This window comes from Poecilia mexicana, unplaced genomic scaffold (genome assembly GCF_051168715.1).
Source record: "Poecilia mexicana isolate PSO_F unplaced genomic scaffold, ASM5116871v1 scaffold_14, whole genome shotgun sequence".
Lineage (NCBI taxonomy): Eukaryota > Metazoa > Chordata > Actinopteri > Cyprinodontiformes > Poeciliidae > Poecilia > Poecilia mexicana.
Window position 1 is genome coordinate 24,740,908 of NW_028263383.1, and position 26,879 is coordinate 24,767,786.

General features: G+C 40.9%; 6 protein-coding genes across 6 annotated transcripts; all 6 read right to left on the reverse strand.

The window, feature by feature from the left end:
* Nucleotides 1-30: 30 nt before the first annotated feature.
* On the reverse strand, nucleotides 31-8,517 carry trappc14 (trafficking protein particle complex subunit 14). Its single transcript, XM_014994565.2, has 13 exons — nucleotides 8,130-8,517; nucleotides 6,125-6,456; nucleotides 5,660-5,755; nucleotides 5,410-5,539; nucleotides 4,620-4,706; nucleotides 4,325-4,445; nucleotides 4,084-4,231; nucleotides 3,811-3,893; nucleotides 2,937-3,088; nucleotides 2,598-2,734; nucleotides 1,884-1,962; nucleotides 819-933; nucleotides 31-700 (listed from the first exon to the last, which is right to left on the reverse strand). Exons 1-13 carry the CDS (start codon nucleotides 8,317-8,319, stop codon nucleotides 544-546), a joined length of 1,827 nt encoding a protein of 608 aa, XP_014850051.1. The 5' UTR covers nucleotides 8,320-8,517; the 3' UTR covers nucleotides 31-543.
* A 1,478-nt stretch (nucleotides 8,518-9,995) lies between these two features.
* Nucleotides 9,996-11,135, reverse strand: LOC106922287 (odorant receptor 131-2-like). Its single transcript, XM_014994566.2, has one exon. The coding sequence runs from the start codon at nucleotides 10,985-10,987 to the stop codon at nucleotides 9,998-10,000; it is 990 nt and encodes a 329-aa protein (XP_014850052.2). The 5' UTR covers nucleotides 10,988-11,135; the 3' UTR covers nucleotides 9,996-9,997.
* Nucleotides 11,136-12,816: 1,681 nt separating this feature from the next.
* On the reverse strand, nucleotides 12,817-13,836 carry LOC106922275 (odorant receptor 131-2-like). Its single transcript, XM_014994556.2, has one exon. It carries the CDS (start codon nucleotides 13,834-13,836, stop codon nucleotides 12,817-12,819), a length of 1,020 nt encoding a protein of 339 aa, XP_014850042.2.
* A 1,691-nt stretch (nucleotides 13,837-15,527) lies between these two features.
* Nucleotides 15,528-16,529, reverse strand: LOC106922274 (odorant receptor 131-2-like). The gene has a single exon (XM_014994555.2). The coding sequence runs from the start codon at nucleotides 16,515-16,517 to the stop codon at nucleotides 15,528-15,530; it is 990 nt and encodes a 329-aa protein (XP_014850041.2). The 5' UTR covers nucleotides 16,518-16,529.
* Nucleotides 16,530-18,556: 2,027 nt separating this feature from the next.
* On the reverse strand, nucleotides 18,557-20,109 carry LOC106922273 (odorant receptor 131-2-like). Its single transcript, XM_014994554.2, has one exon. It carries the CDS (start codon nucleotides 20,107-20,109, stop codon nucleotides 19,117-19,119), a length of 993 nt encoding a protein of 330 aa, XP_014850040.2. The 3' UTR covers nucleotides 18,557-19,116.
* Nucleotides 20,110-21,806: 1,697 nt separating this feature from the next.
* LOC106922278 (odorant receptor 131-2-like) lies at nucleotides 21,807-22,799 on the reverse strand. Its single transcript, XM_014994560.2, has one exon. The coding sequence runs from the start codon at nucleotides 22,797-22,799 to the stop codon at nucleotides 21,807-21,809; it is 993 nt and encodes a 330-aa protein (XP_014850046.2).
* Between the last annotated feature and the right edge of the window lie 4,080 nt (nucleotides 22,800-26,879).

The following is a 26,879-nucleotide window of genomic DNA, read 5'->3' on the forward strand; positions in this document are numbered from 1 at the left end:
GGTCATCAGGTAAAGATGAGACAGAACCTGTAGAGTTTTAAACATCAGCCTGTATTGTAGAATCACAGCAGGAACTCATCAGTGTCTGGACTGGACCGACCCGGCCCGGACCGGGTCTTTACATTCAGTAACCTGGAGAGGAAGGACAGGCGGTGCTGATTGTAAACAGATGAAGCCGCCTGAACCCTTAAATACTCCAGAAACATTGAGGTAACACTTTAAGAAGCAACTCCGGTTCAGAGCGGGAAATAAAATAAAACAGCAGGAAGACGTCTGCAGCTTGGTGCTGATCCGAGGGAAACGGGCCCAGTTCCGGTTCCCAGAACGCGCCTGCCTGTCGGGTTTCCCTCCAAATCAGCAGCAACCTGAGCAGAACCTCCATAATACTCTGTAATGTTCAGGAAATGTTCTGGACCTGTAATGCTGCAAACACTTTAAAACAATAAATATCTGTCAGTCTCTGAGTGGAGGGAATGTTTCCACCATCAGCGCTTCCACTCCTCAGTAGCTTCACATCTGGTGGTTCTAGTCCAGCTGAGCGGCCTAGCTGACCGGGTCCACCACCAGAACCTTGCACTCCCGCTTGGCGATCTTATCCACGGACAGCAGCGTCTTGTCCTGCGGCGGCAGGTAGAGCGGCCGGCCGACCGGGGAGCCAACCGGCGGCGTGATGGCCCGCCGCTCCATGGCGCTGCCCGTCCTGCACACACACACACACACACACACACACGCACACACACACACGCACACACACCGGGTTAGAGGGATTACCATGGAGACAGGCCATCTACCTGGTTTTACACCTGGACATGTTTCACCTCATGATGTGCGATCGGGACGGCTGCTGGTGGGAGAAGGACTGCGATCGGCCCAGACTGGCCTGGTGCCGGTCCAGAAGGTCCCGCACAGCGGGGCTGGACGGGCTATTTTTACCTGGGGACCAGAGAATGGTAAATGGTATTAGTGAACAATAATACACTCAAATCATTTCACACTAGATCCATAGATCTTCACAGATCAGTGGGTCACCTGCTTTGCCCAGAGGCACATCAACATATGACGACTGGTCATCTTGTGACCTTCCAATTCCAAGATGAGTACTCTGACCACTGAGCCACAGTCGCCCCAAATGACCATCGGTCTCTGAGTGGTTGCCATGGAGACAGTTTCAGAGCTTCTCTGGATGCTTCATCATCTATAGAAACATTTAAGTTCCTTCTGTGGCATCAGCAGAACTTTGAAACTGTTTTTGGGCTTCAGCTCCACTTCCTGTTGTTGCTGGTTAATTTGTAGATTCAGAGCTGCAACCTGGAATCAGGGCACTAAATGTAGCTGCATTTCCATTACAAATGTACACAAAACTTTGCTGATATTCCACTAATGTTGAAAAAAACAACAAAAAACAACTTCACAATGCTGGTGTTTCCATTAAATAAGGAATTAAATAAAAATTACACGTTAAGTTTGTTCATGCGATATGTCATTTAAAAACATGCTGCGTTATGATCCTCCAAATACTTCCGGCCTTCTTCTTCTTCTTCGTGGGTGGCGCCATTTTCAAAAAGTCAAATAGCACAACTACATGGTCACTGGAGATGCAGCTGATGGGAACTACAAACCAACCACTTCTCCCTTCTTTCTCCTACTACTCTCCAATTTGCGTCATTTGCTGTTATTTCAAGTGTCAACTTTTGGTTTTCTCAGTTTTTCCTGGTTGTTCTGTTTAGCTGATCAATTCATAGTTTTTGAAAACTCATTTTGAAAACAATTGTACTTAGTTCCACATATGGAAGTGAAACAGATTGGATTTGGGTCGCATTCGCCTGCTGCTACGTCAGAACCAGAACCAGAACCTGCAGCTGGATGGAAGAAGCAGTTCTTACGCGAGAGCGGCCGGGCGTCAGGCGGCGGGTTGGAGACTGAAGCGGTGAACTGAAGCTTCAGCTTCATGTGCTGACTCAGCTGGAAGAGAAGGAAACATCAGAGACGACATAAAGCTGATAGGAGGAAAAACTGGAAACATTTAGTTAACAGAAAAAAAGTTAATTTGTTTTATGAAAGAAAACTTGGAGACAAATCAAATTAATGCTTAGAGAATGTTTCATTTTATCGAAGAGCTAAAATAAAACAAAGTGTAGACATTCTGGGTCAAGAAATACAGATTTTATAAACTAAAAAGATACAATTTCAGATGTTTTGGACATAATGTCTCACTTTCTTCTCCTACTACTCTCTGTTTTGCATATTTTTGCTGTTATTTCTACTTTACAGTCGGTTATTCTTATCTGTATAGAAGCTACACCTGGTCTGGCCTTCTGACTGGCTGATTCCACCGTCACCCTCTGCTGGTCAGGAGTGACGCTGCAAGTCAACGACTGGATTCTCTGTTGGGTTTCCTTAGATGGAAACTTTTTTTAAACTCATCTGAATAATAAACTGAGTTTAAAGATCTGAATGATAACAAGGATCAACTGGAATGAATGTCTGACTGGATTGAAGAGAGTTTTTGTTTAGCAAAGCGCCTCTGGACGACATCAGTGGTGATAATATCAAACTGATTGTATCTGTGGCTGTAGCGGCGGCGTTGGTCCACCCACCTCGTACAGTCCTGGTTTCAGGATCTGGAAGGACACGCTGAAGGACAGAGTGCTTCCTCTGCGGCAGTGGCCCAGGTTGCTGAGCGGTGTGTGACACACCACGGCAGCCAGCGCCGCGTCCTCGCCCCGACCGCGACCTGGACACATCCAGGACCGGGTCAGAACAGAACCACCGCCAGCAGAGAAAACAGAGCAGATTTACAGATGAAGGAGATTTTTCATCTTAATATTTAAATCTTTGTTCAGTTTTGGATTAATTTCTCTGTGTTGTTCTGTCAGCTAACGGCTTTTCAGAGTCTCTAAACTCCAGTTAGAGAACCAGCATCGGTCCGAACTGACCTTCAGGGGTCCAGACGAGCCGGACGGCCAGGAAGTCCTGCAGGTTGTTGATCAGAACATATTTGACCTTGAAATGCTCTTTGACCTTGACGGAGCTGGGGCAGCTGGCGGTCATGACGAACCGCGGCCGGTCCAGACGGATGCTGGGCAGCCTGGAGGAGAGGCAGGGAGAACGGGGTTACAGCTCCGGTACCAGGCCTGGTTCTGGTCCAAAACCCAACCCAGCAGAACCAGAACCACTCAGAAAGAAAAAAACAGGATGGAGAAACTAGGCAGAGGTAGAAACTGTAAAGAAAATTAAATCGTTTTCTGAGTTTCAGAGGTTTCAGTTCTGCTGTTTGAACAGTGATTGGGTCAGAGCAGCACCTGGTGGCCACTCGCAGAACTGCAGGTGGCCTCTCAGTATGTCAGTATAAAAAAAAATAAAAAACATAATTCTGGTTGAGAGGAAGGAAAAAAATAAAATATTAGATCAGATCAGTAAAAAGGATTTTAAAGATCTGATTTAGTCAACAGAATCTGGTTTGGACCGAGGAGAAAAACATCTGGACCGAGTCCTGCTGTTAGGTTGCAGATGATCCAATATGGAACTGTGTGGGTCAGTTCAGGAAGGAGACTACAGAAATCACAGCAACCTGGACCAGAACCTCAACAGAACCTCGGCCTGGTCTCCATGCTGCGCCGCATTGATGCAGTGATTTATGCCAAAGGAGCCCAGACCAACTACTGAGGAACAAATCCTCTTTAGAAACATAGTGACGTGTTTTCATCAGCAGAGATCCAGAATCGTCATAACATCAAACATCACTCATCAGGTCTATCGCTGCATTTCCATTAACCGTATAAACTGGAACTATAACCTCTCTGGGTTTACCTGTAGTGGGTGTAGATGCAGTTGGTGAACGGCATCTTGGGAGTGGACCACTGCAGAACCGCCACCAAAGGAACCTCGAAACCCTGAAAACACAGAAGAACCCGGGACTGAACGTCTTATCTTGATGATGGAGGCCAGAATCTGTCGCCATGGAGACGGGCCTCCGCATCAGCAGGTGAGTTTGTTCTGGTGCGACTCTTTGTCAGGATGAGAGGAAACATCTCAACGTTTCTCAAACGTTGATCATCAGTAACTTTGGGCTGATTAACCGACCTCGTTAGAGTCGTCCTGCGGGACATCGTTCAGGTGCAACTGGAACAGGAAGTCGTGCTCCTCCAGGGCGCCAAGCATGCTGGGAAGGCGGCAGGCCCTGCTGTCCACGCGGCAGAAAGACGCCATGCCGACCTCACCGGACTGATGGCTGCAGGAGAGGACAGGAGTCAGTGCTGCTGCTGACCCTGGACTCTGATGCTGACCCTTGACCCTGCAGCTGACCCTCGGCCCCGTTACGTACCAGACGTTGTCCACCAGCAGCACGGAGCCATCTGGCATCATGGGAAGGTACGAGGCGTTCAGGTTGGGCAGAATCCGGACGTCCCGGATGCTCAGCTCCTCCTGGGAAGATTCGTTCAGGACTGAGAGGAAACCAGTTAGAAACAAGTCAGGACGGATGGAGAACAGATTTTGAGATACATTCAGGTCTGAACTTTGACTAGGCCAATTCAGTTTGGAGTGTCACAATGAAGCACATCGATGTCTGGCTTGGAGCCTTACAGAACAGGGTGTGAATACTTTGGATTCAGTCAAACCTTTCAGGATGGCGACATGTTTCCCAGAAACGGTCATCTGCTTGCAGCGGACGGTGGGAGGCGGCAGGACGGTCAGCGTGGTGCTCACTGCGGACAGAACCATCATTATTCTGCTAGTTCTTTCACCTCATTTGGGTTAGAAACAATGCCACCTGTGGCTGAAGCTGGCACTGCACCAGGAAATATCATTGTATGCAAAAAGGGCAGTAGAACATTTTTACGTATAGCACAACGACAGGAAATACCTTATGAACTAACTGTTGAGCATTAAGCCCGACATCCTGCAGCTTTAGCATTAGCTTCCGCTAAAGACCATGTTGGTGTAGCGCTTTAACGTTAGCTTCTACTAAATCCTGTGTTGGTGCAGCCTATATTGTTACCACAACTAATGTTTATGATTAGTTCTTTAGGGTTAGCTCAGCCAGCTTCTTAGCCAGTGGTGCACAGCACTGACCCCTCTTCCTGTCTCTAAATGGCTGTGAGTGGTTCTGGGTCATCAGAAGAGTTCTGTTGAAACTATAAAGTGAAGCAGGAACCTTCAGACCGTTTGGACCAATTAGAGAGTCGGAACCACAGCAGGAGAAGTGATCTTCTCGGCTCTGGTTCTCGCTGGTTAACATGAAACCTTCAAACTGCTGGCACTTTCATCAGAACCGAAACTGGGGTGGATCCAGACTTTATCCCAGAACTCCTCGCCAGGCAGGACAGACGGGTTTTTATCACAGTGGGTGGGGGTGGAGGGGGTTTACAAGTCCAGACAGGTGCAGCAAAACACAGGTGTGTGTCGTACCCTGAGCCTTGAAGGTGTTCAGGTCGTGTCTGAAGGTGTGTGTGGGTTCTCGCTGCTGCAGGACGCTCAGGTATCCCAGCTCCTGCACCTCCACCTTCTCTGCTTCCTTCTTCCACACCGTCACCATGACCTGCAGCAGAACATCTGCATCAGTCCAACACACATCACACAAAGCTGCTTCTCACCAAACACAGAACAAACCAGACAAAGGCCGGAACAGGAAGCTCCACCTGCAGACGGAGCTGCTCACCTTGACCTTCAGTGTGTTGACTGGAAGTTTGTCCAGAGAGACGGTGAGAGGAAAGATCACTTCGTCCGTCAGAACAACCGGTTCATCCAGAGGGGACTGAGGAGGAGAAGTTCAGAACCGATGAAGACGGTGCATTAAAACCTGAACCAACCAAACACTTTGAGCAACCTGTTGCCCTCCCCGCCTGTGGGGGCGCTGCACCAAAAAACACTGAAAAAAACAACACTGAGCGCAACTTCCTTCTTCACAAAATGGAGGTGTCACATTTTAGCGGTTGGAGGATTTCTCTTTAGTCTTTGGCTAAAAACCACAAGCCATTTCTCCTGCCTGCGCTAGGCTAAAGTATTAGCTTTGGTTTTATTTACCCAGAATGCTCTGCACTGGCTTTCTCTGTGTAAAAGGAAACTATAGATAAGTGGATGGTGGATCAGGACTTTTCCACATGTGTTGTAAACGTTCCTGCACCTGAAGCGGAGCCCTGCGGAACTCCCTGGAGGCCGTCCCGGACGAGTTGTGGATGAGCAGCGGCTTGCAGTCCCTGAAGCTCCGACAGCGGGAGTCCACCCTGCTGCCCAGCGCTGCGATGGCCGCCTCCGCCGCTGCCATGTAGTCGTCCTCGCCGTCCTCGTTGGCCTCATCGCCGCTGCTCTGGTAGTCCTGGTGGTGGTTGCCACGGTGACGGCTGTTCTCACCCGGACTCACGCTGGCCACGGCGCACAGAGAGCCGGCCAGCTCCCGCCACGCTCGGCTACTGGGCGATTCTGTGCCGAAACCGGCCGCTGTGACGTCAGCGCCCCCTGCAGGGAGAGGAACGTCATGAGATTCATCACATCGTCCAGAGGAGTGTTTTAATTGGCTGAGAAAGTTTAAGGTAGAGCCAGGACTTTAACACGTTACATTAATTAATTACATCAATTTTAAATGTTATTAGAGATTAAACTATTGATCTTTGAGAGGCTGAACTAAGCCTAAGCCTGATTTATAGACCAGTAACACATTTTATTGGTCTATAAATTGTCCCAGAAGTTACTGCGATATAATATTGTTGTTTTGAGACCATTTTCAAGTAATGGTGATTCTCAAATATCAATAAAGTTTCATTTCTAATGAACATTTAACAGTGGAACTGGAAGACATTTTAAATATTCCAAATAAATAAAAACACAAGAAGCAACAAAATATTAATTATGAAGAATCTGTAAACAAAATTATCCTTCAAAAGAAGGATGTAGTTGAGACCAAAGCAGCAGACTGAAGAGTTTAGTTTTTTGGTAGGAAGAGGAAAACAAGATCATACAAATAGAAATGACTGAATTTGTTTTAATTTATCAATTAATTTATTGGTTATTGCGACAGGCCTAGCCATTGCCGTTCAGACTGCAGTCTCTTTGAAAACTATCGGATTCGATTTAGTTCCACAGATCGGATTTTACTGAGCCGTTCAGACCGCTGTGAGAAAGTGGGATATGGGCCCCATGTGGGATACGGGCCCCATGTGGGATACGGGCCTTATGTGGTATATGGGGCCTATGTGGGAGTGGGCCCCATGTGGGATACGGGCCCTATGCCGGTCCCGGGCCCTATGTGGGAGTGGGCCCCATGTGGGATATGGGCCCCATGTGGCTGGAAAACATGGTCCTGCCCCTTTAAAATAATAATGAAAGAAAAGCAGCAGACAGGTGAGCTCTACAGACACTCTGAAGCGTCTCCATGCACCAAAAGAGAAGCAGATCCTGAAAGATCGTCACAAACAGCAGCTGGAGCATCCAGAACCTCCGGCTGAGAGCTGCAGCCAAGCAGGTCCAAAACGGCTCAGCAGCCGTGGTATCACTGCGGCAGAGCTTGGTCAGCAGGACAAACAGAGACGCAACGTCTGTCCAGGACAGAGACGTCCAGCATCGTCTCAGGAAGTCCAGAACCAGAACCCGGAGAGAAATGAGCTTTACTGAATCATAAACTAATGTCTATGGCTCTAATGTCATATTTTCGTTTTCTGACACTGGATTCTGGGTCAGAATCACCAGAACTATCAGAACCAGACAGCTGAAATGAATTAGTTTCACTTTCTGATTCAGAGTTTCTGAAATTAATTGGTAATGTTTAGTGAGACTGTAGTTTCTGGAGACTCTGCTGCAGGCTCCGTTCAGCTCAGACCCAGTTCGGGCTCTGGTTCCGGTTCTGATGAATGACAGCGCTTTGATGACGGCGGTGTGTTAGTGTTTCAATGACCAGACGAACACGGAAATGATGCTTCCTCCATGTTGTTCTGCCTGGTCCTGCAGCAACAGCCCCAGGGAGGTTCGGTCCGGGGACAGAACCGGTCCAGCGCTGAATATTAACCCCAAAACCAGGAAGACCGAGGCGTCCGAACGAGGCAGAGGCCCGGTGAGACCCAGGATAACCGGGTCAGATCCGGACCGGGTCCTCCGGCTCTCCGCCACCCGGCATCCCTCCCTGCCGCCCGCCTTACCGGGGGCCTCGCTCGGTGTCGCCGCGGCGTCCCGGCAGCGTAGCACCAGCAGGAAGCGGACCGTCTCGCCCAGGTAGAGGTGGCTCCGGCGGGGCAGACTGCGGTACCGGGCCGGGTCCGACAGGTCTGTGATGGGTACCGCCGGGAAATACATGAAGTACTCGCACTGCGACTCCATCATCTGCACCATGGCGACGACCGGAGGAGGCTGAGCGGACCAGGACCAGGAGTCAACGGACCCCTACCAGAACAATCAAACACGACGACTTCCTGGTTCTTTCAAAACAAGAGCTCAGTCAGCGGATGGAAAACTCAACTGCGCCCCACAGTGGCGATTTCAACAAATTACAACTGCCTGCCTGTTTTTACTGCTAAAAGTAATCCACTATATTAGAGGAGAAAAAGTTTTTACTCCCTTATAGATTTTTACATTTTCTGATTTCTAGTTCTGGATATAATAAACATAACAAAATGTAAAATATAATATAACAAAAATTGTTTTTGTGCGAATTGGATTTTCACTACAGAATGAAGCTGAGATACCAGAAATACTTTTTTAGGTATATTTTTCTTATTATTAGGTTGGAATCTATGTTGTTTTTTAATATTATTTTCCACAAATCTCAACATTTCATAGAAGAAAATTTATCAATCTGCTGTTTTTGTCATTTTAAATTCAAAATAGTAGAAGTAAAATAAAATTGTGGTTTGTTTGAAAAAAATAGTAAGACATTTCCTACAGTTATTTAAAAAAATAATAATAATTTGTCTCTTTTTCTACAGATGATCTAAATTACAACTTTAAATAAGTTTTTTGTTGCTGGACTCAGCTACAACTTCCATGAAGACAGAAACCGGTACAACAAAAGGTTAACTAAAAAGGGCTGTTGTCACTAAATGTTATTTCTCTTTTGAATGTAAATGTTTTAATTGAGGAGTGTTTTACTATTTTCTTTATGATGGTCCAGAACTTTTTTTGTTTGTTTTTGTTGTGGATGTTTTGTTCTGTGCTTCTGTGAGTCTTGAATTCTCTTCTAAATGAAATTATTTATGTCAATGATGGGATTTTCCTGTTGAAACAAATGTTAGCTGTCAGACTCCTTTTATTTGATCATACTAGTAAAAATGTGACAATGTTGTAGGGATACACATTTGTGATCTTCAGTATTTGAATTGTTCAGCTTCATATTTTTTAAATATAAAACATTTTAGCTTATGAAGACTGAAACCAACAGACAAACTTAAGAGCTCATGGTGTTTTAATTAACAAGAACTGTCTTGTATTTATTTCTTATAAAGGAGTATTCAAATTACATTTTACTTTGCAATAATGAAGCCACAGAATGTAAATTGTCATCAAATCAAATCCATTATGTATAGAGTCAGATTACACCAATGTGGAAAGATGTTCAGTTATATTTAATTTTAGAAGTACCCTGTTAATGCAGAGAAAGTTATAGTTTATCAATGTATTAACTATATTCTGCCACAACCTGACCTTCAAGACATTCCTCATCTTGATGTGGTCCAAAATGAAAATTAGTTTGGCTCCTCTGATTTAGATGATCAGCCAAGACATGGAGTCCAATTACATAATATTTAATGGATGTCTCACGTCTTGACCCCTTCTGTAGGTCGACTGTGTTACCCAGCAGCACGTAATCAGCAACATATCCCTTAATCTGATCACCGGATTAAAAAAAAAACCCCCCCAAAAAAACTTTTTAGTCTTTCAGCTGTCAGTCATTATGTTCAGTACAAAGTAAGGCACAAACACATCACAGGTGAAAAAAATTATGTGTCACATTTACAAAATTTGTTTTATGAATGTTAAATGAATTTCAGAATAAAACCAGAAATAACAGCCATCAAGTGACATGTACTCTTTGTTTTTTCTTATTCGTAATTACAGGGAATAAAACTGAGCCTCTCCACTGACAGCTGAGATTGAGTATGAGGATCGGCCGGATTGTTTTGTCTCTCAGACCGTAAATGAGGCAGTTTAGACATTTAGGAAGAATACTTACAGAAACATAAAGAAAAATCTGGAGACGCACAGCAATAACTCTGTCTAGACTTTTGGAGACGGCTGTAACCAATGAATTGTGTATTGTTGACGACACTGTGAGGCCCATTTGCAGGAGATGCAGCAGCAAAGTCCTTTTGGCTTTGCTGGCTGATTCTTTGTCTGTGGCAGCAGAACGAGCTGCTACAATGATGCCAGTGTAGCAGAAAATGACCGTTACACCCCCGAGCACAAACAGGAAGTAGGTTGAGACTTTGTCGTAAAGGTCAGATGCTGGATCAGTAAACATACTCTCTTTTCCACAAAAGTCTGTTATCTGCATGTGCTGCTGTTCTTCTGATAAAAACTTGAACATTATAATTGTTTGAATCATAACATTTAGTGAAGTGATAGTCCAAACGACCCAAATAACCAATGTGGTGTTTCTGGTGGTGACGATGGCATTGTGTCTGAGAGGATAGCAGACAGCTATGTATCTCTCTACACACATAATCACCAGAGTTAATGAAGAGATTCTATGAGAAAGAGAATACAAAGCTCCCACAGTGGCACAGACTGGATACAACAGTGATACTCTACAGACAGACAGAAGAAACAGCGACTGACTCTTTGCCATCTGCAGTGTGTCTGCAAGCAGAAGGTTGAACAGAAGAATGTAGCGAGCCGTCTCTCGAAACACGTCTTTACTTCTCAGGGTGTATAAAGCGGTTAGATTAATGAAGAGAAACACAGCGCAGGGCAGTGTTGTCACAACAGAAAACAATACTATCCCCAGGAGCCCCTCACGCTGCAGCTCAACAGTGTTGTTCCTTTGAGTTTGATTAGTGAGCATTTTCACCAATATTTAAAAACATATGAAGTCAAATTCCCCCCAAAATACAAAAATAAAACTAAAATCCAAAGATAAAACTATTGCTTTAACAACCACGTCAACTCATAGGTTTTGGATTGTGATTCAAACTCCACCATCGTACCTTCTGTCCAACAAGTCAACTTCAGAGCTGCACTATTTATGTCATCGTCAGAGACCTGCCTTTCAGAGATTTGTTGGGAAATGGTTATGATGAAAACGTGGACGCGAAAGGCAGAACCTTTGAACTGACGGGCCGTTTTGGATGTGACGAAACATTTTCAGAAACCAAGCCGAAGGAAGGAGTAAAGTTTGGCTTCTTTTTGTAGCTTTTAGGAATTCAGTACCATTTTTAAAATGAGAGTATATAGAGACAAAGAACTAATCTACGTCGTATTCGCAAAGGAAAAACAGAATTTATGTAACGAACTAATACAAATTAATTAAATATACAGAAATGAAAGGAAAACTTATTGAACTGAGGTCCATCCAGGAAAAGAATAAAAAAATATCATCCAAGTTAATCTCAAATAAGCCCACTACAGGACTCCACCAACAAGGTTATACTGATATTAAACCACAAGTTTATTAAAGCTGCTCCTCTCTTTGATTGACATTATTGCAGACTAGAAATTTTATGTAGTCGGTTGTTTGTAGGTGTAAAATATACACAGTGTACCCAGCTTTATTTTGTACAACTTGTACAGACAACATTAGGGAACAGTTTCATTCAAATCTAAATAAATACTGTGATTACAAACAACTCCTCATGATATATAAGCAAAGTAAATATTAAATAAATGTATACATAGTAATAAAAAGCATGTTTTCCCAGTCATTATTTTTTAATGAATTAATAAATTTTTATACTTTTTGATATTTTGTAAACATGTTATATATAACGTATAACATGTTACATATTTTATTCTTATATTGTAACTCTGTTCTTCACTACGTTTTTATTTCAGGCTCTTTTGTGTTTTGTGTTTTTATATTCAAATGGGGTGCAGAGTTTTCTTTGAAGCGGGTCTGGTGGTGCAAAGTTCACGTCTGTTTTGGTCAAATTAGTCCTCCAGCCATAATAGCCGGCCATCCCAGATTGGTCCCATATCATTAACCAACTACTGTGTTGATTTGAATGGGTAGCGTTTGATAAAATAGAGATGACATACCGTAAAAAGATATTTTGCATCGTTTTTGTTTGTCAGTTAAGTTGCTAAGCTACAATCGTAAGATGCACTGAAGTTCACAGTCTCTCAGCTTGCTGCACATTGACCAGACCCTGACCACAGAGAAGGGCCACCCACTCATTTGAATATAGGAATAGAAAATAGAGCTTGAAATAAAAATGTTATAAAATGAAACACAGTATTAAATGAACAATAAAAAATACCTAAATAAATCCCAAGATAAATAAATTTTAAAATAAATAAAACTGATCAATGAAATAAGCTCCCCTTTAAATCTCCTGTGGTCTTAGTGTGATGCTCAAGAGCAGCGCGGCAGATGTCACAGTTGGCCAGAGGGGAAGTGAAGAGGTTTCCCATCAGACCGTCAGTTCCCAAAACCACACAAAAACACAAAAATATTCCAAATCTAATATGCCCCAATAACTTTACATTGACTTGTATTGTGAAACATTATGGAGAAACCAACAGCAGCACTGTGCGCAACAGATTTGTTTTACCTTCTTAATTATCTCAGTCAAAATCAATGACAGAATACTCAGATTCCCACTGAGATTTTCACTCATTCATCTGTGAAAGTTAAATACACACCTATTCTGATTTTTTTTGGTAGTTCAAATAAAATTAAATCTGTTGCTTTACATGTACTTTGATTTTATTTCTAGCTTGGGCATCAGAAATTAAAGCTGAGCTTCTCCACTGACAGGTGAGATTCAACATAAGAACAGGTCTGATTGTCTGGTCTCTGAGGCCGTATATGAGGGAGCTCAGGCATTTAGGAAGGACAGTATCACAAACATAAAGGATAATCTGCATGTTCACAGATTGCACCCTGTCTAGATTATTTGAGATAACTATGAGCAGTGAGTTGTGTATTGTTGAGGACAGTGTGAGGCCCAGCTGCAGCAGATGCAGCAGCAGAGTCCTTCGCGCCTTGTTGGCTGAAGCTTTGTCTGTGGAGGCAGAACGAGCTGCTACAACGACACCAGTGTAGGAGAAAACAACAGCTACACCCCCTAATACACACAGAAAATAGGTGAACGCTTTGTTAAAAATAACAGAAGCTGGATCAACAAACACATTCTCTAGTCCACAGAAATCTTGCATCTGGACTGGGCTTACATTGTGTAAAAACAGTTTTAAAGCTAGAGTCAACTGCATCATGTCTTTGAATGAACTGAAACACCAGATGATACAAATAACCACTCCTGTGTTTTTTGTGGTGATTAACACACTGTGCTTGAATGGAAAGCACACAGCTATGTATCTCTCCAGACACATAACCACCAGTGTGATAACAGAAACGCTATGTGTCAGATTGTTGAGAATAGTCAAGCCCACACATACAGAATACAGCAGTGTTACTCTAAAGGCAGACAGTAAAAACATTGATTGACTGTGTGCCAGCTGGATGGTGTCTGAAAACAGAAGGTTAAACAGCAGAATGTAACGAGAAGTCTCTCGAAACACCTCTTTACTCCTCAAGGTGTACAACATTGTCACATTGATGAAAAGAAACACACAGCATGGCAAAGTCGTCACAGTGGAAAAAAATGCCACCCCTAGGATTCCCTGACGTTGTACATCTAACGTGGTATTTAGCTGAGTGTGATTAGTGGAGGACATGTTTACCAAATTAAACATTAATTTCAATTAGAACAAAAATGTAAATGAAAACAGTTGTTGTACACAAAAAAGTATTTCATAGTTATAGTCTAGATTGTAGTGAAGTCCATATCTTTAAAACAAACAGTAGACCTCCTTTGCAAACTCTTACCCGGGGTGAGTCTGCATAATTTGTCTTTCTTCAACTTATATTTATCTGATCAGAGACAAATTATCTTAGAGTCGTGTGTGATATGTAATTGGCTGACGGTGTTGGAACACCTGCCCCTTTTGTCTTTATGTCCTGCATACCAATTTGTAAACTATAGTGTTTTGTAATGGTCTTGCCTGTTAGATTAAATCATTTCGAAATTGATCAAAATGATATAAACATGGTAAAACGTTCTGCTGTTAGATAATCATGCTTTGTCCTGTGTGTTTTTAGAGGGACACATATTTAAGGTCTAACCTTCAATATCTGCCATGTTTAATTTGGTGCAGATCAGTTGATTTATATGGAAATTAGGGCCACACCTGTTGCTATGAGGTGATGTCTGAATTTCCCACACTACGACAGTGATGGATCCTCTTGGAGGGAGCTACAACTGTGTACCAACTTTCAAAAGTCTCGGTTAAATAGGTTGGCCTGAGTGAGTTTTAGTTTTTAGCCATTTGGCCATAGACATTTTTTATTCCATTGGAATCCAAAGGTGTCACTTGGGGCTGAATTTTGTTTTATGTTTGGTGAGTGTGAGTATGTTTAGACCCCTAAATGTTCAGTGCATTTAACAGAAGAGTAAGGTCTTCCATTATAATAGGGGTAATTGGCTGGTTTTACGTAATTGAGGCAATTTTACACTAGACTGCCTTTAACTGGTTCAGTCCCGGTCCGCCCCAGCCAGATTCATTTTCCATTAGCAGATCTGGTGTTGCTCTGTCTGGCTAATCTCACATTTTTGTACTTCTGGGGTAGCACTAGCCGCACCGAGCCAGTTACGACACCGAAGAGATTTGATCGACAGCTGACCACACTTGTTGACTGGATTGTGATTTACGTCACTTAAGGGCCTTTAGTGTATTTCAGGTACAAATTGTGCGGTGATACAGGAGAACTAATGCTGTAATAACTTACAAAATCAAACTGCTTCCTCTACTTATAAATTCCTTCGAAAGAATTTAGTCAAACTCTGACATCCACTAGAATCCTGGTAAATATAAAAATATCTAACAGAGATATAAGGAGGATTTTTGATATTTAAAGAGTTAAAGTGTGGTACAATGAATATGTTATTTATGAAAGTTAAACCAAATAAATAGACTTCTTTAATTTTTTACACTGCTTTTATTTATCTCATTGCTTTCTGCTCGAACAGGCTTACATTTTCACCTCATATTAATGTTTTTAATACATTGCAGTTTTCCCTGACAATTTTTTGTAGCATTTTTACTTGGTTATTGTATGAATTTATTCTACTCTCAGATTGAGATGAATCAATCTGTTAGTAGAATGACAACCTGACAGAAAATTATCCTTATGTCAGTTTTAGCTCTATACAAAACACCATAATTCAAATTCCAGTCTTGACATAACAAATTGTATTTATTTTGTAGCTATTAGATTGCAGTAGGAGTCATAAAATCAATCCTTTAGCCAAGGGTTTCTCTTTAAAATTGTGATGATTAAAATGTGGAAGTCAAAAAAATAAACCTTTAGAAGGAAATTGCATCCGTCAGGTTACATGTGTTCTGATTTTATTTCTAGCTTGGACGTTGGAAATTAAAGCTGAGCCTCTCCACTGACAGGTGAGATTCAACATAAGAACAGGTCTGATTGTCTGGTCTCTGAGGCCGTATATGAGGGAGCTCAGGCATTTAGGAAGGACAATAACACAAACGTAAAGAGCAATCTGCATGTTCACAGCTTGAATCCTGTCTAGATTATTTGAGATAACTATGAGCAGTGAGTTGTGTATTGTTGAGGACAGTGTGAGGCCCAGCTGCAGCAGATGCAGCAGCAGAGTCCTTCGCGCCTTGTTGGCTGAAGCTTTGTCTGTGGAGGCAGAACGAGCTGCTACAACGACACCAGTATAGGAGAAAACAACAGCTACACCCCCTAATGCACACAGAAAATAGGTGAACGCTTTGTTAAAAATGTCAGAGGCTGGATCAGAAAACACACTGTCTTTACCACAGAAGTCTACCATTTGCATTTCCTTTACATTGTCAAAAGAAACTTTGAAAATTAGACTTAGTGCGACAATGACCCTAAGAGAAGTGAAACACCAAATGACCAAAATAACCACTCCTGTGTTTTTTGTGGTGATCAACACACTGTGCTTGAATGGAAAGCACACAGCTATGTATCTCTCCAGACACATAACCACCAGTGTGATAACAGAAACGCTGAGTGTGAGGCTGTTAAATGAAACTAAAACCACACACACAGAATACAGCAGAGTTACTCTAAATGGAGGCAGTAAAAACATCGACTGATTGTGTGCCAGCTGGATGGTGTCTGAAAACAGAAGGTTAAACAGCAGAATGTAACGAGACGTCTCTCGAAACACCTCTTTACTCCTCAAGGTGTACAACATTGTCACATTGATGAAAAGAAACACACAGCATGGCAAAGTCGTCACAGTGGAAAAAAATGCCACCCCTAGGATTCCCTGACGCTGCAGATTAAAAGTTGTGTTCAACTGAGTTTGGTTAGTGGACATATTAAAGATTAAATTCACATAGATTTCAGAAGAGAAATTTGGGAAACTCAGTTAAAATATATTTGTTGTATCCAATAAATCATTTCATACTTTTTACCCAGACAGTTGCAGTGCCCATATATTTCAAACCTCCTTTTCACGCTCGGTTACCTGGAGATGGTCTGCGTGACTTGGCTTTCCTTCGCCCAATATTTATACGATTAGACTTTAAACACTTGAGACTGGTGTGTGAAATTTAATTGGCTAATGTTGTTAGAACTATAGTGTTTTGTATTGCACTAGGATTGTAGTTAGATTAAATCATTTTGATACTTCTTCCTACCAAGTTATTGGAAAAACCTTTTAATATAATTTGTCCTACTCTTGTTTTTTATTAAATTTGGTCTTAGTTGAGGTATTGATTGAATTGCCTTTGAACATTATGTAAGGCCTCTTCTTAAAACCAAGATAAGCCTTATTTTTAGCTTATGGTTGATTCAGTAGTCAAATCAAGCTTTTACCACCTTTGTTTTTAATTGAGAAGGCTATGCACACTTTTATTAACATTGGAATTTATTTCTGTTAGCTCTTTATGTTGCCGTCTCTCAGACTTCAGTCGGGCCAAAATGTGGCTGCTTTTAACTGACACCTTCATAAGCTCATCACTCCTGTTTTGTCTTCCCTCCACTGACATCCTCTCCATTTATCAATAAATTTTAAAATGATATTGTTTGTTTTTAAAGCTCTTAATAGTTATGTTCCATCCTATATCTTTGTGGGGGTTTTTTTCAGTTCTTGTGCGAGTAATAAATCCCACCTTAGAGAGCAGGTGGCTGATTTTGAGGACCAATACAGAACAGAGCATACAAAGTTTTTAGACAACCATCCCGACTCCACCAAAGAAAGTTTGTATGACTATTTTCATACAAACGGAAAGAACATTGTTGTTCTTTCTGAATGTTCCAAGAACTAAATGCAAACATTCGTGGTGACAACGCTTTCATGACTGCAACATCCAATAGGATTTATCCATGAACGAATAATGGCTTGGAAGAAAGATAAACACCAAACATTATGTTAAACACATTACTCTGAACTTCCAGCACCTTGCAAGTAGGCGGTCTGTTCTAGCAGCTCTCTCTCAGTTTGGAGCACTTTAAAAATCCCTTAGATGTGTTGTTTTCTTACATTATTTCAGAAAACATTTCCGCTGTTACCTTTACACCTCTGCAGTCTGCAAAGTTCTTAGTGTCAGTTTTGAAAAATGGTCTGTTTTTTTATGCAGGAATAGGCATGAACATTTCGTAAATTTCTTAAATTTTTCTGCTCAGTTGCACATTTCTTTGAGTTACACTATTTTAAAAACAGCTCTATTGAATCTTGTAATTTTGGCGTTACTGTACATTATTTTAGTCTTAGTTCTCTTTTTATACATTTTATGTTTTGTCTTTATGTGAATCAACAGGCTTTGATTCGCTATCACTTTGCTGATGCTACACCAGAATCTCCCAATGAGAGATAATGAAGGTTATTTATTTTTCTTTTCTGTTGCATTATATTCTGTTATTAAACAGTTCTGCACAACATGTGCATAAAGTCGATAGGTTGACCTTCACAGTGGGGACAGTAAGGAACATCAGGAAAGGTTTTGGCCATCCTGGTCCTAATCTAGTATATTTTTTAGAGATTTTTAATTGAATTAAATTGTCTAGCACATGGGCAGGAGGAATGCACCAAGTCCAGGTCATAGCAAGTAATAAGATTAGTTACTATAACTACACACAATACACAGCTCATGTGACTGTTGCAAAAGCCTTAAAATATTTACATGTCATGCATGACTGACGTGTGGACAGTTTGGTGAGTTTTTAGAAATGTTTGCACCTCCAAAAAGCCAGTTTGTTTCATGGAGGTACAGTAGCATTGAAATTACAGTAGGTCTTTGCAGTGCTTTTGCTGCTTGGGTCTAATTTGTGTATCTCAGGTGCAATAGTGTGTGTCACTACAGAGCATCACATTACAAATCAAACGGCCTGCTATGCTCCTGCATTTCTAAAGAAATCTTCCTCAGTTTAGTCACGTTTTCATTTCCAATTGGATTCTGGCAAGTAGAGCAGAACTTTGAAGTATTATTAAAATAGGCTTTGAAATTTATACAATATCTACTTTATAATCAGCTTGGCACATATAATACTACACAGTTGGCAGGACCCTGGGTTTTGGGTTGGATTTTTATTTTTGTGTTTTTTCTGTTTTATCAGTAATTCTCTATTAACTGTAGTCTTACCTTCTTACCATTGTTTTGGGTAATTTATTTTGGTTAGATTTGCATTGTTCTTGTTTTTCCTGCATAGTGTTTTTAGTTATGTTTGTTTCTTAGTTATTTTGTTATCGCACGTTTGGTTGATCTTATTTGTTTGAGTCTATTCAGATTATTTGTTTAGTCCTAGTTATTTCAGCGTCTGTTATAGTGTATCATACTTAGTTCTGTATGAAAAAGCACCATTCCAGCTCCTGTTTAAGAAATAAATTGTTTTATTAGGTTTTAGATTTCAGTAGCAATCATTAAGACAGTCTACAATAAAGTTTTTCTCTTTAAAATTGTCGAAAATTACATCTGTCAGGTTACATGTGTTCTGATTTTATTTCTAGGTTGGATGTTGAAAATGAAAGCTGAGCTTCTCCACTGACAGGTGAGATTCAACATAAGAACAGGTCTGATTGTCTGGTCTCTGAGGCCGTATATGAGGGAGCTCAGGCATTTAGGAAGGACAATAACACAAACGTAAAGAGCAATCTGCATGTTCACAGCTTGAATCCTGTCTAGATTATTTGAGATAACTATGAGCAGTGAGTTGTGTATTGTTGAGGACAGTGTGAGGCCCAGCTGCAGCAGATGCAGCAGCAGAGTCCTTCGCGCCTTGTTGGCTGAAGCTTTGTCTGTGGAGGCAGAACGAGCTGCTACAACGATACCAGTATAGGAGAAAACAACAGCTACACCCCCTAATGCACACAGAAAATAGGTGAACGCTTTGTTAAAAATGTCAGAGGCTGGATCAGAAAACACACTGTCTTTACCACAGAAGTCTACCATTTGCATTTCCTTTACATTGTCAAAAGAAAATTTAAAAATTAGACTGAGTGCGACAATGACCCTAAGAGAAGTGAAACACCAAATGACCAAAATAACCACTCCTGTGTTTTTTGTGGTGATCAACACACTGTGCTTGAATGGAAAGCACACAGCTATGTATCTCTCCAGACACATAACCACCAGTGTGATAATAGAAACGCTGAGTGTCATATTGTTGAGAATAGTCAAGCCCACACATACAGAATACAGCAGTGTTACTCTAAAGGCAGACAGTAAAAACATTGATTGACTGTGTGCCAGCTGGATGGTGTCTGAAAACAGAAGGTTAAACAGCAGAATATAACGAGAAGTCTCTCGAAACACCTCTTTACTCCTCAAGGTGTACAACATTGTCACATTGATGAAAAGAAACACACAGCATGGCAAAGTCGTCACAGTGGAAAAAAATGCCACCCCTAGGATTCCCTGACGCTGCAGATTAAAAGTTGCGTTCAACTGAGTTTGGTTAGTGGAGGTCATTTTGACATTTTAAGCAGATTAAACCCACATAGATCTTAAGCAGAATAAAAATGATTGTACCCAAACACTTATATCATGTTTATAATCTGCATTGTTGTAGAGTTCACATATTAAAGCCAACTAATAGACCTGCTATTCACACTCGTTTACCTGGAGATGGTCTGCATGAATTCCCTTTTTTCACCCAATATTTATCTGATTAGACTTGAAACACCTGAGACTGGTGTGTGCAATTTAATTGGCTAATGTTGTTAGAACACCTGCCTCTTATGTCTTCATGTCCAGCATACCTATATGTGAACTGTAGTGTTTTGTAAAGGGCTATGCCTGTTGTAGTTAAATGAAATAATTTTAATACTTCTCAGTAAGTTATTGGAAAAGCTTTTTGACATGATTGGTCCTAGTCTTACACTTTCATATTCAAGGTTCTACAGAAACTTCATTTTGCACAGCAACAACCATATTTAGAAAATAATTCTATTTTTGAAAAATTTAAGTGTGACTTTAGATAGCAACATAGCGCTGTGTATGAGAGCAATGAGTACTAAAGGTACTCGGTGACATTTCTGACGGTTGATGGGTCGGGCCCTGTTGTCTTGGTGTTGCTGGACCTCAGGTTTTGATACTGTTGATTACTCTGTCCTTCGGTCTTGCCCACGCCATTGATTTGCTTCACGTGGCTGCTACTTGAAGTTACTGTAGGTAACTTTTATAAAAATATTTTGTATACAGTTTTTAAAACTTTTAATTATGGCCTGACAGTAGAAAATGAGAGTTCATCTCATATTGTCTCTGCCAGTGGTCCAACTGCCATTTGCAGAAATGCACCACTCCCAGTAAAAAACAACCAATCACAGCCAGGATGAATGTTTTACCAGTGTCAATCAAGCTTATGTATGTGCTGCTCACAACCTTCACCTGTCAGGTGGTCAGCAGCATATGAGCATCTCGGGGGACTGTAATCTAACCTTTCATTTTCACTCTGAATTGATAATACATAGGTTTCTCTCACCGATAACATACATGTTGCCTGGATCCTGTTTTACTTATAAATGAAGAAACACTGACAATCCTGAGCATTATCCTCATGTTATAAAACAGTATCTTCAGTCAGAGGCTTCTTCATAACTGTTTTAATACAGACGTTACATGAGATCCTTCTTGCCCACAGCCATGCATGTACAACTCCAAGAAACTTGGATGATACGAGTTACAACATTTAACAACATTCCCAACATTGGATCTGAGGTATTATTGAATTGAATTTAATTGAAATCTCGCTTCCTTCAACAATTATACGACACATTCAATGTAAAAAAATGCTTTGTTTAAAAAGGTGTTTTCTAAATTAAACCAAAAACAGACTATATGTAAGCTTTCAATGCAGTGATGAGTTAAATTGAACTATAGATTAATAAATCTCACACCATAAAGTATAGAATGAAATGACTTTATAAATGTTTAAGCCTTAAACAGTCCGACAAGGCTAAAAATGCACATATTAAAGACAGCAAAATTTTACTCCTTCCAGTTTTACATACCTTATAGCTATAGTGCAGACTTACAGGGAAACACGTAAAGCAGTGAATAATACAGTTGACTATTAGAATATACTTCAAATATTACAAAAACATGTTTGTGTAAATCTTTTTGCTTTGAAAATTGATGTTGAACACGTTAAATAACATTCACAGACATTAAGTAACTAGAACTTTGATGTTTTTCTTGGTTTGCACAGCAGGTTTTAAAACTGAGCCTCTCCACTGACAGCTAAGATTCAACATGAGGATGGGTCTGATAGTCTGGTCTCTGAGGCCATAGATGAGGGAACTCAGGCATTTGGGAAGAACAATTATACAGATATACAGAAAGACCTGGATACGCACAGCTTCAACTCTCCCTAGATTCTTTGAGATGGCTATAATCAGTGAGTTGTATATTGTCGAGGACATTGTCAGGCCCATTTGCAGCAGATGCAGCAGCAGGGTTCTTCGAGCCTTGCTGGCTGATGCTTTGTCAGTGGAGGCAGAGTGAGCTGCCACAATGATGCCAGTGTAGGAGAAAGTGACAGTTACACCTCCGAGCACAAACAGAAAATAAGTGAAAGCTCTGTCATATAGAGCAGACACCGGATCGAGAAACACGCTCTCTTTTCCACAAAAATCCATCATCTCTTTGTGCTGCAGGTCTTGGAATGAAAACTTTAACATTAAACTTAATTGTGAAACGACGTGTAATGAACTGACACACCAGATAACACAGATTACCATTCCTGTGTTTCTGATGGTGATGATGGCACTGTGTCTCAAAGGATAGCATACAGCTATGTACCTTTCTAAACACATGATCACCAGTGTAACGATTGAGGCAGAGAGTGTTAAACTGCTGAATGCCGTTAGAGCAGCACAGACCGGATACAACAATGTCAATCTAAAAGAAGACAGCAGAAACATTGACTGACTTTGTGCCAGCTGCACAGTGTCTGCAAAGAGAAGGTTAAACAGCAGAATGTAGCGAGACGTCTCCCGAAACACCTGTTTGCTTCTCAAAGTGTATAGCATGGTCATGTTGATGAAGAGAAACAAGGCACACTGCAATGTTGTCATGATGGTAGTTGTCAGTATCCCCAGAAGCCCCTCACGCTGCAGACTTACAGTGGTATTTAACAGAGTTTGATTAGTAAAGAACATGGCAAGCAAACACTAAAAATATGGGACTGTCACACACACAACACAGTGAGATACTCATAAATACACTTCATTATTAGAACAAAGATAGCTACAAAGATGTCCTAAATTTCTTTCCATCAATATGCCTCCTTTACATGCAAACAGTGCCAGATCTAATGATTGAACCTTCCATTCTATACTATTTATCTGATCAGTGCGGACACACCCCTTGCGTCTCACTACGTTTTTTCCTTCGTCATGTAGTAAGAAGTTGTGATGTAAATGTCATTGAAAATAACTATCAGTCATGAAGCCACTGAAAACAAATAAACACAATTGTTAGATTTTTTTCTTCAAGCAAAGCGAGTTTAAGTGTGGTTGAATTCCAGCTTTTAATCTTATACGTAAAGGAGTCGATATATAGTCTTTGCACTCTTTAGTTGTACTGTATTTGCTTGTTTTGCCACTCCTAAATGATTCAGTCTTGAACAAAAAATAAATACGAAACAATTTTTTTAACCAATGGTATTAATAAAAAATACTTGTCTGACTGCCTGTGCCAAGTGTAAAATTTGGTGGAGGTGGGATCATGGTGTGGGCTTGTTTGTCAGGAGCTGAGCTTGGCCTCTTAGTTCCAGTGAAAGGATGCTTCCATGGCGAGGTGTTCCAGGCACGTTCCAGCAGGAGGAGACCCAGAGGAACACCAAGGACACGCTGGAAAGACAATTTTTATTTACACACACACGCATGCACACACGCACACACACACAGGGCCTTTATCAGAAGCTCTGCCTCAGTTTTTAATTTAGCTTTTCTAGGAATGATCAATTAAATAACTGACAAAAATGTAAGTAAATAGCTTGTACAACACTTTTAATAGGTCTTGTACAAGCCAGAGGATCCCAAAGCACTTCACACTACATTCAGTCATTTACCCATTCATACACTGATGGTGACAAGCTACTGGATAGTAGCCATAGTTGCCCTGGGTCACACTGACAGAGGTAAGGCTGCCATTCACCAGGCCCTCTCACTGTAACCTGCAGGAAGGGTGGTAAAGTGTCTTTAATCCCCTTAACATGTCAAGGACACAAATATGGAGGCGGACAGAGCGGTCAGTAACCCACTGATCGAGGGATGAACTCCTACCACCATCATCCCTCTAAAAAGATTTTTTAGTGTACATTGACATATGTTCGCTCATTTATTTTCACATTTTGATCCTTTTGTGTTTCAGTGTGAAGTGTGTGACCATGCATTGGATTTACGTTTTAGAGTAGTCAGTTGCGCTTTAATTAATTAATTTATCCCTTTCTTTTGAGATACTCTGTAGCAAAAGAAAGTCACAACCAAAAGTTGGATTTCTTTTAGACTTTATTTGTTAGAAGTGTGAGTTGTGTTGATTTTGTCTTTGGTATGATGTAACTCTGAGGTCTAATGAGTAATGCTCCATGCATTTAGCTCAATCCTCATGATGGCTTATTTAGATACATTAAATATTCATACCCCTACTCATTTATTTTTTCAGTAAATATTGACCTGATTGCATCATAAAAATGTATAACAGTCACTTTGTGTCGGTGTGCATAGTTTGAAAAGTTAAATGGTACTTTTTTAATAAACAATGAACTGAAGTTTGAAGTTTGCTTGAACCGTACAGGTCTGGACATTTGTCTGAACATAAGCCACCAAAACACTTTTGAGGCATGGAAGTGTCTCAAGCAGGACATTTTTGAAACACGTAGGTCAATGTACTCACGTGCTGCAGATTTATATCTACTTAGTAGTGGTTGCTTTAGTGACATTTGCATATTTCACACTATTGTAAACATCAACGATATGAGTTTTATATATTCAACATATTTCAGATTCTGCTGTTATGGAATCGCTGTTATTGCTGTTACTGTTCAGAAGAGAGAGATATACGTGACTGTAATTATTCTGATGATGACTGTGAGAACTTTGATGAACGGAAATTTGCTGTAATTATAGACCAACTGTTCTTCTGATTAAGTTTTATTTTTTGCAAAACTTTACAGTAACTTCATAGTTTGAATTAATATGTAAAAATGTTACTTGTGGGGTGCTGCAGTGGCACAGAGCCAAAGCACAATCCATGTGCGGAGGGCCTATTGTTCAATGGCCATCACGAGTTCGAGGCCTGGTCTGACTTTTGCCACCTGTCTTACCCCTCCTTCATTACCCATTTTCCACTCTTACCAAATAAAGGCCACTAGAGCCGATAAAACCTTAAAAAGAGTTACTTGTGGCGAAGTTTTGAAACAATTTTGAGTTTTGCTACTTTGGTACACTTTGGAGAAGTGTTTCGCACAGGGATCTTAATGTTCTCCAGTCTGGAGAGCATTTGAATACTTCTAGTACTCTTCTGGAATACTTGAAGTATTCTAGTACTTCTAGTACACAAAAGTACAACAATGTACTTCTGTGCAGACTAGTAATGCAAAGACTTGTGGCAAAGGTCATCGGGCCAGAACTCGAACTCATGATGAAAGCCACGTCGCGGGCCATGCAACTCTACCCCTGCACCACAGCAGTGCCCCAAAAGGCAGAAACATTTGATAGAACAGATTTGTGTTCACTGAATGTGTGCATTTCTTACTGAAATATTATTTTATGCTTCGTGTCCATTTGTTACATGATCAATTCATGTTATTGTGTATTTAAAGACACAATCTTGAATTTAAGAAAAAAAAGTATAATCAGACATTTTGCCACCCCGCTGCAGCACCTCCTCAGGGATCATGACCCCCCCATGGAAAAACTCTGGTTTACTGCTTGTTTTTTCCACTGGATTCTCTGGCAGCAAAGAGAGCATCTTGCATAAAAGCCCATGTGGCTCATTTAGACACATTAAATATTTAAGCTATTGATTCCCTTATGTCCTTTCCAAGTATCAACAGAGATATCAGTGTTTTTGCTTAATTAATCCTAATGGAAATGATGTAATGTGTATCTCTGAACACAATTTTGGCAGTTTATGAAGTTCAAATTAACTCATAGAAAATCTTACAATGGAATGTTTGCTTAAAAGTTTACAGTGTTTTGTTACGACCTCAAAAAATAACTCCACCGTGTTTCAGACTCAGGGCTAACAAAGCAAGCGGTATAAAATCAGCAGTTACTGTGAACCATTATTAAATCAGAAGAATTCAGGTTTGTGTTAATACAACTTCAAAGTTACGGGAACCTGCAAGTTAACTCATAAGGAACAGATCTGAAAAAACAGTCTGTGTGCTACACTCAAGATAGAGATTCATTAGATGCATCAAAGAGTGATGTAATCACTGATGATGTCATTGTTACCATAGGAACTAAACATTCTAATGGTGCATTCACACCAAACACATTTTGAACAACAGGCGAGTCTGCTTTACATTCAAAGTCCATGTGAAGTATTGGATGCGCTGGATGTGTCAAACGCTCCAAACGGTTCAAATTGCGCTGTGCTAGACGCTCAAAGAGCGCCGCAACAGCCCTCGACGCGCCTCCACATAGAGTTTGAATGTAAACCAGATGCGCCTGACGGTCAAAATGTGTTTGGTGTGAACGCACCATTATATGTCCAGTGTCATATTAGGTCCATCATATTAGGACCAAAGACTTGTACTAATATGATGGATTCATTGCTTTGGGTCAGGGGTAATGATAAGAGACAAAATGTGAATTAAGGTTTAGTTAATGTTAGGAATAGACTAGTATTGGTTTGGGTTAGGGAAAATGTCTGGGTTAGGCAAAATCGCAGCTATGAAGGGAAATCAATGCAAAGTTCTAATATGGGTTGAAATAGTTTTGACAAGCCTGTATAGAATTTTGTTTTCTAAATCATTCTATAAATAATGATGATATAATGTTAGGTTGTTTTTCTGCCAATTGCATAGCTGCAGTACACTACATAGTAGTTGAATGTGCTGAGACACATTCAACACATTAGAAACCAATCAGAACCAAAAGTTTGCCTTTTGGATCTGATTGGCTGTTTCTGGACAGTAGCAGAGCCAAATGAATTTTCACAAATTCTCTGTTTCGTATTTTACTGTCGACTGTTTAATAAATATTCATCCATCATCTAACATACGTTAG

Coding starts and splice junctions, on each gene's coding strand:
- LOC106922287 (XM_014994566.2), bottom strand. CDS start 10,987: ATGCTCACTAATCAAACTCAAAGGAACAACACTGTTGAGCTGCAGCGT.
- LOC106922275 (XM_014994556.2), bottom strand. CDS start 13,836: ATGTTTAATTTGGTAAACATGTCCTCCACTAATCACACTCAGCTAAAT.
- trappc14 (XM_014994565.2), bottom strand. CDS start 8,319: ATGGTGCAGATGATGGAGTCGCAGTGCGAGTACTTCATGTATTTCCCG. Junction 5,756..6,124: donor TCCGCAGGGCTCCGCTTCAG/GTGCAGGAACGT, acceptor TCTCCTCCTCAG/TCCCCTCTGGATGAACCGGT. Junction 2,735..2,936: donor GCTCGTCTGGACCCCTGAAG/GTCAGTTCGGAC, acceptor GGATGTGTCCAG/GTCGCGGTCGGGGCGAGGAC.
- LOC106922273 (XM_014994554.2), bottom strand. CDS start 20,109: ATGACCTCCACTAACCAAACTCAGTTGAACGCAACTTTTAATCTGCAG.
- LOC106922278 (XM_014994560.2), bottom strand. CDS start 22,799: ATGTTCTTTACTAATCAAACTCTGTTAAATACCACTGTAAGTCTGCAG.
- LOC106922274 (XM_014994555.2), bottom strand. CDS start 16,517: ATGTCCACTAACCAAACTCAGTTGAACACAACTTTTAATCTGCAGCGT.